The 13,874-nt window shown below is 42.3% G+C and overlaps 1 protein-coding gene across 1 annotated transcript; it reads left to right on the top strand.

Moving 5' to 3' along the window:
* Positions 1-218: 218 nt before the first annotated feature.
* On the top strand, positions 219-11,339 carry NR2E1 (nuclear receptor subfamily 2, group E, member 1; the record flags this gene model as incomplete). The annotated part of the gene is made up of 6 exons (XM_010179817.1): positions 219-454; positions 1,721-1,867; positions 6,268-6,364; positions 6,750-6,899; positions 7,169-7,274; positions 9,904-11,339. Coding segments are annotated over 6 exons (899 nt in total), but the record flags the coding sequence as incomplete, so codon positions are not given.
* Positions 11,340-13,874: the final 2,535 nt, after the last annotated feature.

The following is a 13,874-nucleotide window of genomic DNA, read 5'->3' as shown; positions in this document are numbered from 1 at the left end:
CCTTGCTCTGAGCCAGAGAGCAGTGTGTCACTGTGGCATCTCCATCCCCGGACCCATAATGATCCCCCATGCCATGGCAGCCTTGCTCATTTCTCCACAGACACGCACAGGGCTGGCCCCAAAAATTGCAGGGAGGGAGGGAAGCCCAGCCCAGCAGCATGGGCTACCCAGTGCAGGACCCCGCAGTGACCCCTTTGCCTCTTCTTGGTGCCCCACAGCAGTGCAGCATGAGCGGGGACCCCGGACATCGACGATACGGAAGCAGGTGGCCCTCTACTTCCGCGGGCACAAGGAGGAGAGCAGTGGTGCCCCGCACTTCCCTGCTGCTGCCCTGCCGGCACCCGCCTTCTTCACTGCCGTCTCCCAGCTGGAGCCCCACAGCCTGGAGCTGGCTGCTGTCACCAGCACCCCTGAGAGACAGGCTCTGGTGGGCCTGGCACAGCCCACTCCAAAGGTCAGCCACCGCCCCGGCTCCCTGCAGGCCTGCAACCCACTAGCTCCTTCCTGCCTCTGGGATAGATGTGGCAAAGAGCAAAGCTTGAGGCCTTGCGGGTTGTGGTGGGGACTCTTGCCATGTCCCTAAAAGCTCTGAAGATACAAGGTGCAAGGGGTAAGAGGACCTCTGACAGAAGGGGTATGCAGGAGGATTGACTGATAACCTGCTCCATACAAACCTTGTCTCTCCTAAATCCTTACACCCTCATGGTTTCAGAAATGCTCCTCCTGCCTGGAGTCCATCCACAAGTCAATTTTAAACCTTGTTTCATGAGGATGAGCTGCAATCACTGAGTTTTCTTCAGCAAAATACCTATCTCTGTAGTTGTGTAGTCCAGTCTGTATTGACCAAAGCCTGCAGCTTGTCCATAAAGACACAAATGTGTCTAAGCTGGCTCTATGTTTCTTGGTTGTGACACCTTCTAAGCAGCCCAGTAGAAGCACGGCTGTGGCCTCAACTGCACAGGAAGCAGCCATAAGGTGATGTTTTTCATTAACCTATTTGCAATGGCATTTGGCATATTTACAGCACCTAGAAAACCAAGAAGAAACAACTTAAATAGTTCTCTATCTCCAGAGTTGGTAGCTTGGGAGAATTCATCATGAACATGATCACAATATGTAGTTTTATAATTCTGAGAAATACTGATTCAGAAATTATTTAACAACACTTAGCACATGCTTGAAAATGTAACTCAATTCCAATCCTACACATCCTTTAGGTAGTTATGCTTAGCTTTATGCACCTGCTTACAGCCTGTTGCAGTCAGGGAGACAGATGAATTTTAAGGCTAAGCGAGTACTTACTGCTTTGCTGAGCAAGGCTGGAGTGCTAAATCAGCTTCTGAAGTCCAGGTTACAAACCACAAATCTTAATTAAATTTGTATTCTTCTAACTCTGCTACCAGAGGTGTGCTACTGTGCAACGGGGTAAAGGATGACACTACATTTTGGGTCTCTTTTTTTCCCTGATGTAATAAGTTAACTCTCCCTTCAACCTCCACTGGAGAATCGTTTCTGCAGTACAGTTCATCCACATGGATGAGCAGCACAGAGCGGTTTGGAGTGAGCCCCCTGAAAGCAATGCCCTCTGCTTGCAGAACAAGAAAGTGCATGCTCTGTTTTGGGCATGAGCATGGTGCTGAACGGCAGCTGTGGGGGAAAGGAAGACAAGGCTGCCTTGCTGACACTGTGTGAAGTCGCTTTATTTTCTTTTTGACATTAGTACCCACATGAAGTCAACGGTACCCCTATGTATCTCTACGAAGTGGCCACCGAATCCGTCTGTGAGTCCGCAGCCAGACTTCTCTTCATGAGCATCAAGTGGGCCAAGAGTGTCCCAGCCTTCTCCACCTTGTCCTTACAAGACCAGGTGAGGCACCTGCGGTGGGAGTGGCATTGGCTTATAGCTCAAATTGGGTCCTGAATCCTCAGCCCTAGACCTTTAAATCTGTAACAGACTTCAGCAGTTCTGAAGTTCAGGGCAGAGTTCTGGACTGTCCCTGAGAACCAGGCAGTGATTTAGAAACTGGTTTCTTCTAACCTTTATTTCATAAAGCAAGTGAAAATCAAGCCAGAAAAAACCCTAGTTTAGGGGGTTAATATTATGGGAAGATAAGTTCTAGAGGAAAAGTCACCAGGCTGCAGTTGAAGCTCAGCATGCCAAAACCGCTTCTGTGCTTGTGGGACAACTTTTCCCTTCATAAAGTGGGGAACAGCATATTTGCTATTTTCGGATGAGAAGTGCCTAGTGAAGTATATGGCCTTTGGATATGACTGAGATGATTCTGAAGACCTCCTCTCCCTCTCCCTCTCCCTCTCCCTCTCCCTCTCCCTCTCCCTCTCCCTCTGTTTACACAGCCAACATTTTTTCCTTATTCATGTTGCCTTCAGTGAACTTACAATTACACCAATATGGTAGAAGCAGAATTTGGCCAGCCCCCGATATTTTTCACCATTAATTTAAATCTTCCCTAATTTGTCTTGTTTTCCTCTATGACAATTTCCCTTTGCCTCAAGTAAATCCTACATGAACCATATGAGCTGAAGCAATCTCTTAATGACTTGATTCTTGAGGAGGACTCAGTGTGCTTTGTATAATGCACTAATTTTAAAAAAAAAGTAATCAGATAATTATAAAATGGAAGGGGGGAAATCTACACAAAGCTCCAATCATAAAAGACTTCTAATACTTTGATATGATTGAGCTAATTTCCCAAAATGGTAACGAGAAATGTTGTGCCTTACATAGCAGTCATCAGAGGAACTAGTTCCTTGTCATGGATGCATGTTGCAAGTGTTGCAGTTGATACATATTTTGTTGCAAATACATGTTTTGAACTGAAAAAAAGAAGCTTCTTAGGAAACCAATAGTGTTTTCTACCTAAAGGTAAATCATGATAGTCACAATGTGATGGAAAGCTAAGATACATTGAAATGTTCCTTTTCTAGCACCAGATCCACGTTTTGAAATCCTTGTCATGAGGGGGGACACTGCTCAGCTCTGGCTGCAGCACTGCTGCACAGTGAGCATGAGGCGAGCAGTGAGACAGGGCCCGGGAGGGTACACATAGCGCGAGTGCAGTCCCAGTGCTGCTCTTCAATGTTGTCTGCTGCTGCCACTGCTCCGGTGCAGCACCAGGTCTGTCACACCAAGCAACCAAAGAAACAGGCCCAAACGTCAGGAGAAGCAGTCAGTGTGCTGCCTCAGCAGCAGTCTCAGCGCATGGGAAAAGGCTGGGTCCATCTCTGGACCCGTGATGTCCATGGGAAGCTCCTTAGGCAAAGGCTTTATTTGACATAATGCAGATGTGTTTTCCACAAGGCCGTCTCTGCTAGTGTGCAGAGGAGGGGGGTTGCAGGATTTGGGAGCAAGTGAAGTCTCCGTTGCACATGACCAAGCATGCCTCAAACAGCAAGGCCTGCTTATCTACCATAGATACCAGAGTGTTCCTATTGTCTTTAAATAACCTACTGCCTTTTTCACTTTCATGTCAGGGACTAATGTTAGCGAATTACATATTAAAATCCTAGCCTTTCCTTAACATCATCTTAACCACTTGTACTTCATTGCTAGTCAGCTTCCTCAAAACTCAGAGCTGCTCAGCTCTAAAGCTTTGACCTGGGCCTCTTTCTGTATGATTCCCCTCTCATATTCAGGAGAGCTGAAGAAGAAATAACTCTGATTTTAATCACCTTATTTCATGACTAATCAGACAGTTGATTTTTATAATAGTGCCATTGCACTATTTAATTTGACAATAGCCCAGCTGTAAATGTCTGCATTTCTCTTTTTGTATCCCTGACATCTGCTCAAGGAGAGTCTAAAACCTTTTCCTGGATTTTGCTTTTGATTTTTGCTTTTCCAAAAAGGCAAGCGCATTGCAATTCCAGGACTCTGTGGCAGATTCATCTTGAAATCAAGGAAGTAAGTGGAAACCAATTTGCTGACAAAACTCAAGTCTGAGGATTGCTGTGCCGCTGCCCTCTGTAAAACAGAGGCTGTGACCCTTGCCCAGCTCCATACAGCAAATCCCATCATGGATTGGAAGCCACACAACAAAAATGCCACGCTCCAAGTTCTGCTGGCCTGCATACCTGCCCAGCTTGTCCATAAGGCAGGTTGGTCCAATGCAGGTAGCCAATGAAAGGTCATACTCACAGGATGGGGGGATGGAGTTGGTTGAGAAGCTAAAACCAGTCCTTCAGAAAGCCTGTTATTTCTTGTTTCTTTGAAGGAGGAGGACTGAGTATAGCTTCAGCTTGAATTATTTTAATTGGTGGTTTTACAGACGTATGCATAGGCATGAAAAAAGCTTCAGCTATTGGAATAGTCTGTTATTTCTAAAGTCTTTCTGACTTTAAAGACTTAGTGGGAAAGAACATATGAAATTGATATCTTCCAGGAACATTCATTACCATTGCATCTGCTTGAATGGATGACAAAAAAGTTTTACAAAAGGAAATGAAAGGCTGACGAATCATTTCCTATGTCATACAGAAACCTCCACATCCATCAGGCAGGAGGAGGAGCTGGGTTCACAGGCTGCAGCAGTTGAGAGATTTAGGAGCAGGTTCAGCTGCTCTCAGGACTGAGTTGAGATGACCACTGCACTGTAGACCTCCCCCCACCTCCATATCTTACAATAATCTAGGCAGCTTCCAGTACTGTAAAATCCAATGTAATTATATCAAACAGTAATTGCATGCAGAGACAGAAATACTTTCCTGTCACAATTTTCTTAGTCAGGTTATGCAAAAGTTCTGCAAAGTACATAGCACAAAAAGGCACAAAATGAGCATGAGCCTGCAATGACAAACTGAGAGCAGGGACTCTGAGAGCTCTTCCTCCCATTTGGATCTGAACAAGGAGGTTTAAAACTCATAATACTGTTAAGCGTTAGCACAAAGATAAAGGATTCACTTTTACAGCATGCTTTCTATATAATCTATTACTTTGACATATTCCAAGGAAATCATCATTCATTTGATAGAACTTTTTTATTTTTTACTTTGTTCTTCCTTACAGACTTTCTATAGACTTAAAATACCCTCAGTTCTGTTTTCCTAAGAAGTTGAGCTGCTGATGCTTTCAGAGACCATAGCAATATTAATGCCTGTGGTTTGTGGTGTGGTTGTTGGTTGTTTTTATGTTTGTTTGCCTTTTTTTTCTCATTTTCTGCATGAGTTTTGGGCAATTTGTTTTCACTGCTTGGAGCCACCAGATGATACCTCCTGAGTCCACTACAGTTTTCACCCCTCCCAATGTCTCTCACCCCACTGAGAGTCATGAGGTCCCAGCAATGTGTACACACCACAGCATGTCCCTTAGGCCATGAACTTCAGCTGAACCGGGGGCCCTCCAAACCCCTCTTAAGAGCTGGTCTGGGCCAACAATCCATAGATGTCCTCAAGATTAAACATGTCTGTTCTGGCTCTGCCAGTTTGCATTAGCAGGAGTCATGTGTCCTCTTCAGATGCACACTGCCTCTCCACGGAAATCAAAGGTATTGCCTCCAGACAGAGAAAAACACACCCTCCATACAGCCAGGCAATGTACAAAAAATGCAGAGAACGAGCAATGCTGTTAGTGTAGGTGCTTGGATCCTCAGTTCTCTGAAAGGAAATGGCTCTTAGTGCCTGGAATTTCTGAGGAATTTTCACCATAAAGCAGGAAAACAGGTGACGCTGAGAAACTGTATGTGTGTCCAGATGCTGTGCTTGAAAGTGCTAAAGTCTTGCTTAGTAAGGAAGGGGTTAAAGATACGTATGTGCTCTAAAGCAGTGCTCCCTATAGAGTGATGTAATTTCAGGATGTTGTCCAGGTTTTTCTTCATAAGTCCTGCCTTCACAAGGGAAAGGAGGGTTATCTCTAGAGAGCAATAGGAGACCACTTGTCCAGCTTGCTCTAGGACAGCTATATGTGTCGAGGGAGAGGAGGTGAGAGCCCATGCTGTGCTGAGAAACACAGGCGAGCATTCACGTTGTGAGCAAGCTCTTTGGGGTGGGAGTTCTCTCTTTTCTCTTTCCCCTCCCTTTCGGTCCACAGCATGGTGCACAGTGAGCCAGCCCTCAGTGTTTTTCTGCAATGCATAGACTTATTTCTAGACACCTTCTCAAAAAGCTAAGAGAAAAGCTAACGAATGCTGTGGGGAAAATACCATGATAGGCATTTAAAGTAGCTTTTTAAAATAACAGAAATTTACATATTTAAATTGTTTATAAATCTATAAATTATACACTGTGTTATATTGTACATCTATTGTATGACAGCTGATGCTTTTGGAAGATGCTTGGAGAGAACTGTTTGTTCTAGGAATAGCACAATGGGCCATTCCAGTTGATGCTAACACTCTACTGGCTGTATCTGGTAAGAATTGCACAATTTAATGACTTTGTTACAAAAATTACCATAAAAATACATTACTGAAAAAAGAACAACATGTAAAGAATATCAAATTCCTACTGAACAATGGAGCATACCTGTCATTTATAAATCTATATTTAAATGCAAATAATGTTGTTTTGTTGTATTCATGACTGCTTGCATTGTCATTTAAATGCAAATTACTGTGTTTGTTATCATCCAAGAGAAGATTTTATATTAACTTTCATACAATATAGTCAGCTTACATGGAACCAGATAGACAAGTGTGACAATAGACTGGATACTGATACACAGGATTTTGTCAGAAATCAATACAAAATAAAGCAAACGGCTTTAATATTATTTATTTCATCTGTTTCTCTTTCAGGCATGAATGGTGACAATACAGATTCGCAGAAGCTGAATAAAATTATTTCAGAAATACAGGCTTTACAGGAGGTTGTGGCTAGATTTAGACAACTTCGGCTAGATGCTACTGAATTTGCCTGTCTCAAATGCATTGTCACTTTCAAAGCTGGTAAGCAGAAAGAATCTCTTGTTCATCTCCTCTGATAACTCTGAGGTTGCTACTTTAAAGCAAAAAAGACATTTTAAGCCAGACATAGCTTTATATCATCCAACAGGTTTCTGGGTATTGAATTCCAATAGTCAGTGTTGCATTTTGAAAGGCTGACAGTGGAGTGCTGGGGAACTAATGGGAACGTTTAATTTCCATTGATAGAACCAGCTGAACTGTTTTGACTCAACCAAGAGTCAAGCTGAACTAGTAACTGATCTGCTTTCCAGTGCCTACACACAGTGGTCCTGAACTGAGGAGTTTCCGAAATGCTGCTGCCATAGCAGCCCTTCAAGACGAAGCCCAGCTCACTCTGAACAGCTACATTCATACCAGGTGAGTGATGTTGTCTCTCAGTACTTCTTGCAGGTGTAGGAGTAAAATCCTGCTCTCACTGTAGTGAAGGTGATTTTTCCACTGACTGAAGTGAGGACCAGGCTTTTACAACAATTATACATTGGCTCTCAGCCTGCTGGGACTTGGCATTTCCTGATAAAAGAGAATCATAGAAAAGGTTGGAAAAGACCCTTGAGACCATCAAGTCCAACTGTTAATCTGACACTACCATATACACTACTAAACCATCTTTTAAATACCTCCAGGGATGGTGACTCCACCATTCCCCTGGGCAGCCTGTTCCAATGCTTGACAAGCCTTTTTGGGAAGAAGTTTTTCCTAATATTGAATCTAAACCTTCCCTGGTGCAACTTGAGGCTGTTTCCTCTCATCCCTTTGCTTGTTACAAGGGAGAAGAGACCAACCCCTACCTCGCTACACCCTCCTTTCAGGTAGTTGTAGAGGGCAATGAGGTCTTCCCTCAGCCTCCTTTACTCCAGGCTAAACAACCCCAGCTCCCTCAGTCACTCCTCACAGGACTTGTGGTCCAGACCCTTCACCAGCTTTGTTGCCCTTCTTTGGATGTGCTCCAACACCTCAATTTCTTCAGACACATGGAAAAGCTGTAAAAGGAGAGATCTTCCCCTGGGAAGTGATACCTGCTGTGGACCACTTTGCACTTCAGAAGGCTACATTTTCCTCTACATTTTATTTAGTTTAATACTGCTAATAGTGATGCTCAAACCAACATCACATCTCACAGCAGCATGAGTGCATTTGACCCATGATCTCCAATACACTTTCCCATGTCATTTCCCCCATTTTGCAGACACGAAGGTCACGATACAAGGAATTTAAATGGTTCTTCCAAGGCTCTACCATGAGTCTGTTCTCAGATTGAAATGGAAAACTCAGAACTTGTGAATCCCATTTTGGTGCCACAGCAGAGTGATGATAGTCACTGTCTGAGAAGAAAACATTTCCCCCTGTCTTATTCAGGATAAATCTAATGGGATACAGAAATCTTAAAACCTGCTGTAAAAGCTGTAGCTGTCATTCCACAGTGTACGCGGGTAAGCCCATGAAATGTACTATGCAATATACAGCCTCACACTCTGGAACAGCTTCCTGGGAACAGATAAGCAGCATCCTGCTATGGACCACTTCAGGATGGTGGGACAGGGGAGAAGCCAGAAGAGTGCACCTAACATCTGCAATACCTGGTCTACTGGTTCAGGACTTCTGGGCACAGTTGTGACTTGTAAAGTCCACATCTCAGTCCAGTAGCTGCAGTGGAGGTCCATGAGACTGGCACAGTGGGAGATGAGAGTGGTGGAAGAGGAACTTTTATACCACTTTTTCCTTCTGAAACTTTGATTTGCTCTCACAACAGCTCTGTCTAGCAGAAGTCAACTCAATGTCAGAGCTTAGATGGTAGCAGTCTCTGAAGCACTTCTGTTTAGTCTAAAGGAAATGGTCTGCCCTCGGGATGGGAGCAAAATTGCAAATACCATTCGATTATGGCTAGTTTGGAGCAAAAAGAATAACCAGCGCATAGCAACCTCTTCCCGTTCTTACAGAAGGCTTTTCCCATGGTGATTGCCCCCTGGAGACTCTGAGTTAGCCAGGGCCTGCTGGAGAGAGAAGCCAGGGAGCAGTGGTTTTACCTGGCCACAGTTTCCATTCCAGGCAAGGCAACTTTTCCATTGCATTTCTGCATTGCTGGAAATATTCAGCTACTGGGCTCAACAGTATCTGCTGTAAAAGACATCCTTTAACAAGGAAAAAGTGCAGTCCACTGACAGGACTGTCACACTGACTCCAATGGGACAGGGCTTTCAGCTTGAGTTTCCACCTCAGGCTTGAATTTCCCTTCCTGCCAGTGCTACAGCAGTATCAGCCCTTCAAATTGCAGCGGAGCCGCTCTCAATAGGATGCAAGGGAGGGCAGCCTGGAGAAGCAGAGTGTTTCTCCAGACAACTTACTCCTTCTTTTAGGAACACCACTCTAAGCAGAGGCTTGAGAATCACTGGTGTAAAGTCAGTGTAAACACAGCTAGAATACATATCCTATGTTGTGCTGGCTTCAAAAGCTGGGAGAAAGCGTGGAAAATATCCTTTTACACAAATACATTACCTGGGGATAAAACACAACTTCCTTAAAAACTAATAAAATCGTTCTAAATGTCAATTTGTATTCAGTGTATAAGGCAAGCAAAAGGGGGCAAAATGATTACCATGACAATCCTGACAGGTTTAAATTGCACTTGTAAATGACAGGATATTTATTATAGGTCAAACTCTTCCCTGAACTGCATCAAGAACATAGTTCCTGCCTGAGGGACAAGTCAGAGCAGAGCCTGTCTCTGTATTCCTGCTATTTGGAGGGAATAAACAAAGGAGTTAATCAAAACTCAGAGATGTTGGTCTATATTCTGCTAACCTCCACTATGAGAGTTTTCCTTGGGGTCAACCTTCTTGCTCACGAGTACAAAAACCAAGGTTTTAGCACAGATCGCATCCATCTGTACAATTTACTGAATATTGGTCTTTTTGGTAAAGTAAAAGATTTTTATTGGGGAAAATACTTAAAAACGTCAACAACATGCTTTTCTCTCTCTGTCTCCCAGGTATCCCACACAACCCTGTCGTTTTGGAAAACTTTTATTGCTTTTACCAGCTTTACGTTCAATTAGTCCATCTACAATAGAAGAAGTGTTTTTCAAAAAGACCATTGGGAATGTACCGATTACAAGACTGCTTTCAGATATGTACAAATCCAGTGACATATAAATTACCTGAAAATAAACAATCAGGATGGACAGTTTGAGAAGAACTTTCATCTATGGAGAATAAGCCTCAACTAACAAAATCTACAGGAAGCATAAGCCTGGGAACATTTAGCCTTTAAACTCATTGACAAAAAATACCCCAGTAGATATGATTTTGCTGCTCTGAACAGAGTGATTTAGATCATGGAGAGAATGCTTTGTTCTACAGAAACGGTGAAAGTGGTTGGAATTTGGCTGGTATTCCTGCTACTACAGGATGGAGGCAATTCAGATGCCAGTCAGAGTTAACAAAGACTCCGCTATTCTCTCATTTAACTGGCAGATCTGAGACAAAATGTGAAAGAAGGTACTTTAGTTTGTTCAGTATTTGGAAACGGGTGACCAAACTCGGCTTCTGTTGTAACATGAGATGTGGTGGCCTTCAGAACTGTTTTAAAAGTAGCCTCTGTTGGGAAAAGGTTCTTAATATGACAGGCAACATTTAAGACCAGGTTACCAAAACATTGCTTCTGCTATAATACATCATGAAGTGGCCTTCAGAACTGACTAAAAAGTAGCTTATGACAGCAGCTCCATTCTTCCTGCAGAATGAACTGGCGATCTTTGACGTAGATGTCACCACAATTTGTTCGGTTAACATCTCAAAGACAGAAGAGCTTTATAAACTTCTTCCCCAACCTTCCCTCCTTCTTCTTCCACACACAGACACACATTCATGTACACACCTGAAAAGACACAAGTCAAGAAAGGATGACTAAAACAGCAAAACCAAATACAATGGAGATGACCGCTTCAGTGACCTGCTGGCTGTCCCGGTGGCACAGTGCTGAAACCAAAGGCAATGGTGGCCAAACTCTTCGTCAATGAGATGTGCAGAGAAGTTAAATGACTATTAAAAAAAAATCAATGGAAGGAATTTTATTTCAAAGAAATAAAGGTTGTTGACTGATACAATGCTAACAATTTCCAAAAGTCTCCAATGCCTTTTTAGAAAACTCCAGGTTCTAATTTTGAAGCCTTGTTCGCCTACACCCTCTCACACAAAAATGTTATAAGCTGCTTATTTGATGTATGAAAAGTGTAGAAAAAAACATTTAAAGATAGCTGCTGTACTTTTCAAAATTTGATTTGTTATTAGGAACTAGCACTGAGAAAAATCAGCACTTGGACTATCATAGAATGAGTAAAACTTTTCCTGTACAAAGTGGATTAACTGATTTGTGAAGTTAAAAAGTTGTACTCATTGTATTTACAAAGAATAAAAATATATTGAATTTAAATTACTTTGCTCTGTTCTTTCAATTCTGATCCTTCTGGATTAGTTTCTTCTACTGTATCATACTTCTAAGGGAACAGAAATATTCTCTACTAAAATGGATTGCCTTGGATGCTGTGTAATCAACACCAGCATCTCCATGATCAGAGGTTTTAAAACAGGTCAGACAAACTTTAAAGGAGTTGCTTGGGTGATCCTGCCTTGGGGCAAAGGGATTTTGAGGTCCTGCATGGAGCTGTATTTGTATAATTCAAATACACCCCTGCTGCAGTTTCTTTCTCAAGGAGCTTTTTCTAGGACACAATACTAAACAGATCAGAGGTCTAACCTAGTACAAGTCTTTTGTTTCACGTTATTAAGAGTTTTTTAATATCCGTGAATTGTGCAGCTAACAAAGGGTGATGGGTACAAAAACACTGCTTCAACTAAAAAGATTCTGAGGTTTTATTAAGGTGTCCTGTTGTGTAAACACACCAAAGAAAGAGGTAAGCAACTCCCAGTGCACAGGAACTGCGTAGAAGGGAAATATATTGTTCATATGGCAATGAGTGACTGAAGAGCAACGCACACTAAAATGACAGGTGGAAATGTACAGTGTGTATCATGGCTCATTGGCTTTCAGTGTCAAGGAATACAGATCACAAGTGAACTCCTAGCTCCATTGACTCCAAACACAAAAATGTTACACTTTTCAGAGGTCAAAGTTTCCACCCCATCTCTCTTCTATTTGTGTAGTTTGCTAGGTCTCACTTTCTGCCCTTTCCAAGACAGCCAGGTGAGAAATTATACAAGGCCAGACTTTTGATGAATCGGGTGGGACTACAGGACTACAAAACATCTTCTTTCTATACAAACTAGCATGGAGCACATCAGAATGTGTTTACCACAGAGCATAGTACATTCTTAGAAATAAACCAACACTTTGTATAGTGTTCTTACTGTACCTGTAGTAACCTTCAACCATTTTCTGCTCACTATACTAAAAAGAACTGCACAGCAGATAATCAACTGTGGCTCTCCACTCTGTGACAATTCAGTTTATGAATTAGGGTCTCTAGTCAGCCTTGAAGGACTGAAGTCCAGGTTTTCAAAATCCCAGAGTCCAGTGCAGATGTCCTGCCAAACTCAGAGGTTAACACTCCAAAGTCCTCACTTTGGAAACAGGAATACTTCGGCATCAAGCACGCAGCTTTTCCCTCTCTACCTTTTTTTTATTTTTTTCTCCACAGCAGATACAGACTGTGTCATTATCTCTTAGGGATAAAATGGAGCATTTACTTTGATTTCTGAGAGAAGCTTCTCTCAGAATAGAACATTTCAAAAAAGAACAATGACACCTTACTATGTATCTAAAACTAAATAATAAAACTCATATATTTAGTCCCTCTTTCCCCATTTTCAAGAATAGCTCAACTTCTCAACTTGTAAGAATGATTCAACAAGCACAAGGAATTTTAGAATTTATTTTACATTATCAAAAACATCTTGAAAAGCTAGACAGCTCTGGGCTACAAGTGGGCTGTGTCAGCTTTGGTTCCTGGTTTCATTAATAGGACTGTTGGAGAGATTCAACACAATCTAAGTATGAGGGAGAAAGAACAATTATTTGAGCACCTGAGTATTCAGTCTAGCTAGTCACTAGTACTACATATAACCCAGTCAGCCACCACTGTCTTGTCAGTTCAATCTTTTATATCCAGGTTTCCATAAATGAGGTTAAATAGCCTTATTTAAAGGAAACTACTAACTTTGCCAGTAAGTTTGTAGGATGTTCTCAACAGCAATAAGAAGTATTATAAGCAGGAAAAAGCAGCAGAGCCAAGTCTAAGCCAACACATACTCGTACCAAATCACAGAAAACACTGCATCGGATTGCTACTAGTGTTCTTTAATCTGTTTTCAAGAGCATCTGGATAGGTAACTTGTGTCACATTGGAAGCACTAGAAGTTTCTCTAGTCACTGAAGCATCTAGTGATAAAGAAGATCTCAGCAGTGTTGTTTGTGAAATGCAGTTCAGGCATCCTTCATTTCACTGGTGATCACAGACGTACAATGCTACAGCTTCTCCCTCCTTCAATGCTCAGGGACATGGCCTATGATAACAGGCTTGTATGATTTCATGCCTCAAATTGTATTTGTAGAACAAAGCTATTTTAAACTAGAATTGAACTTTTAAATTCCTTTGTCTGTAGAATGGTATAATTTTCACCCGCTAGTTGAAGCTAGATTGATGCTTCTTATACCAAGGAGAAAGGTACTCTTTTCCCAAACTTATTGAAGCCACAGATCCATTGACTGCCTACAATGAATGGACTTTCAGCTTCAGCTCTGCAACATAGGAAGAGCCTTCAGTACCTTTAAATGTTCTTTAACACTTCAGCAGTGAGTGCCAGCACCTAAGTATTTAGTGCTGGCTTGTAGTAATACAAGACTACATTGCAGAAGAACATTACAGCAAGGCTGAAACACTGGTTCACTTCATATGGTCAAGTCCCTACTTCCCAGAAAGCATGAGATAGCCCACACTTAAGG

Source organism: Mesitornis unicolor, unplaced genomic scaffold (genome assembly GCF_000695765.1).
Source record: "Mesitornis unicolor isolate BGI_N332 unplaced genomic scaffold, ASM69576v1 scaffold50232, whole genome shotgun sequence".
In the NCBI taxonomy this organism is placed as follows: domain Eukaryota; kingdom Metazoa; phylum Chordata; class Aves; order Mesitornithiformes; family Mesitornithidae; genus Mesitornis; species Mesitornis unicolor.
This window is presented reverse-complemented; position numbering and strand designations above follow the sequence as displayed.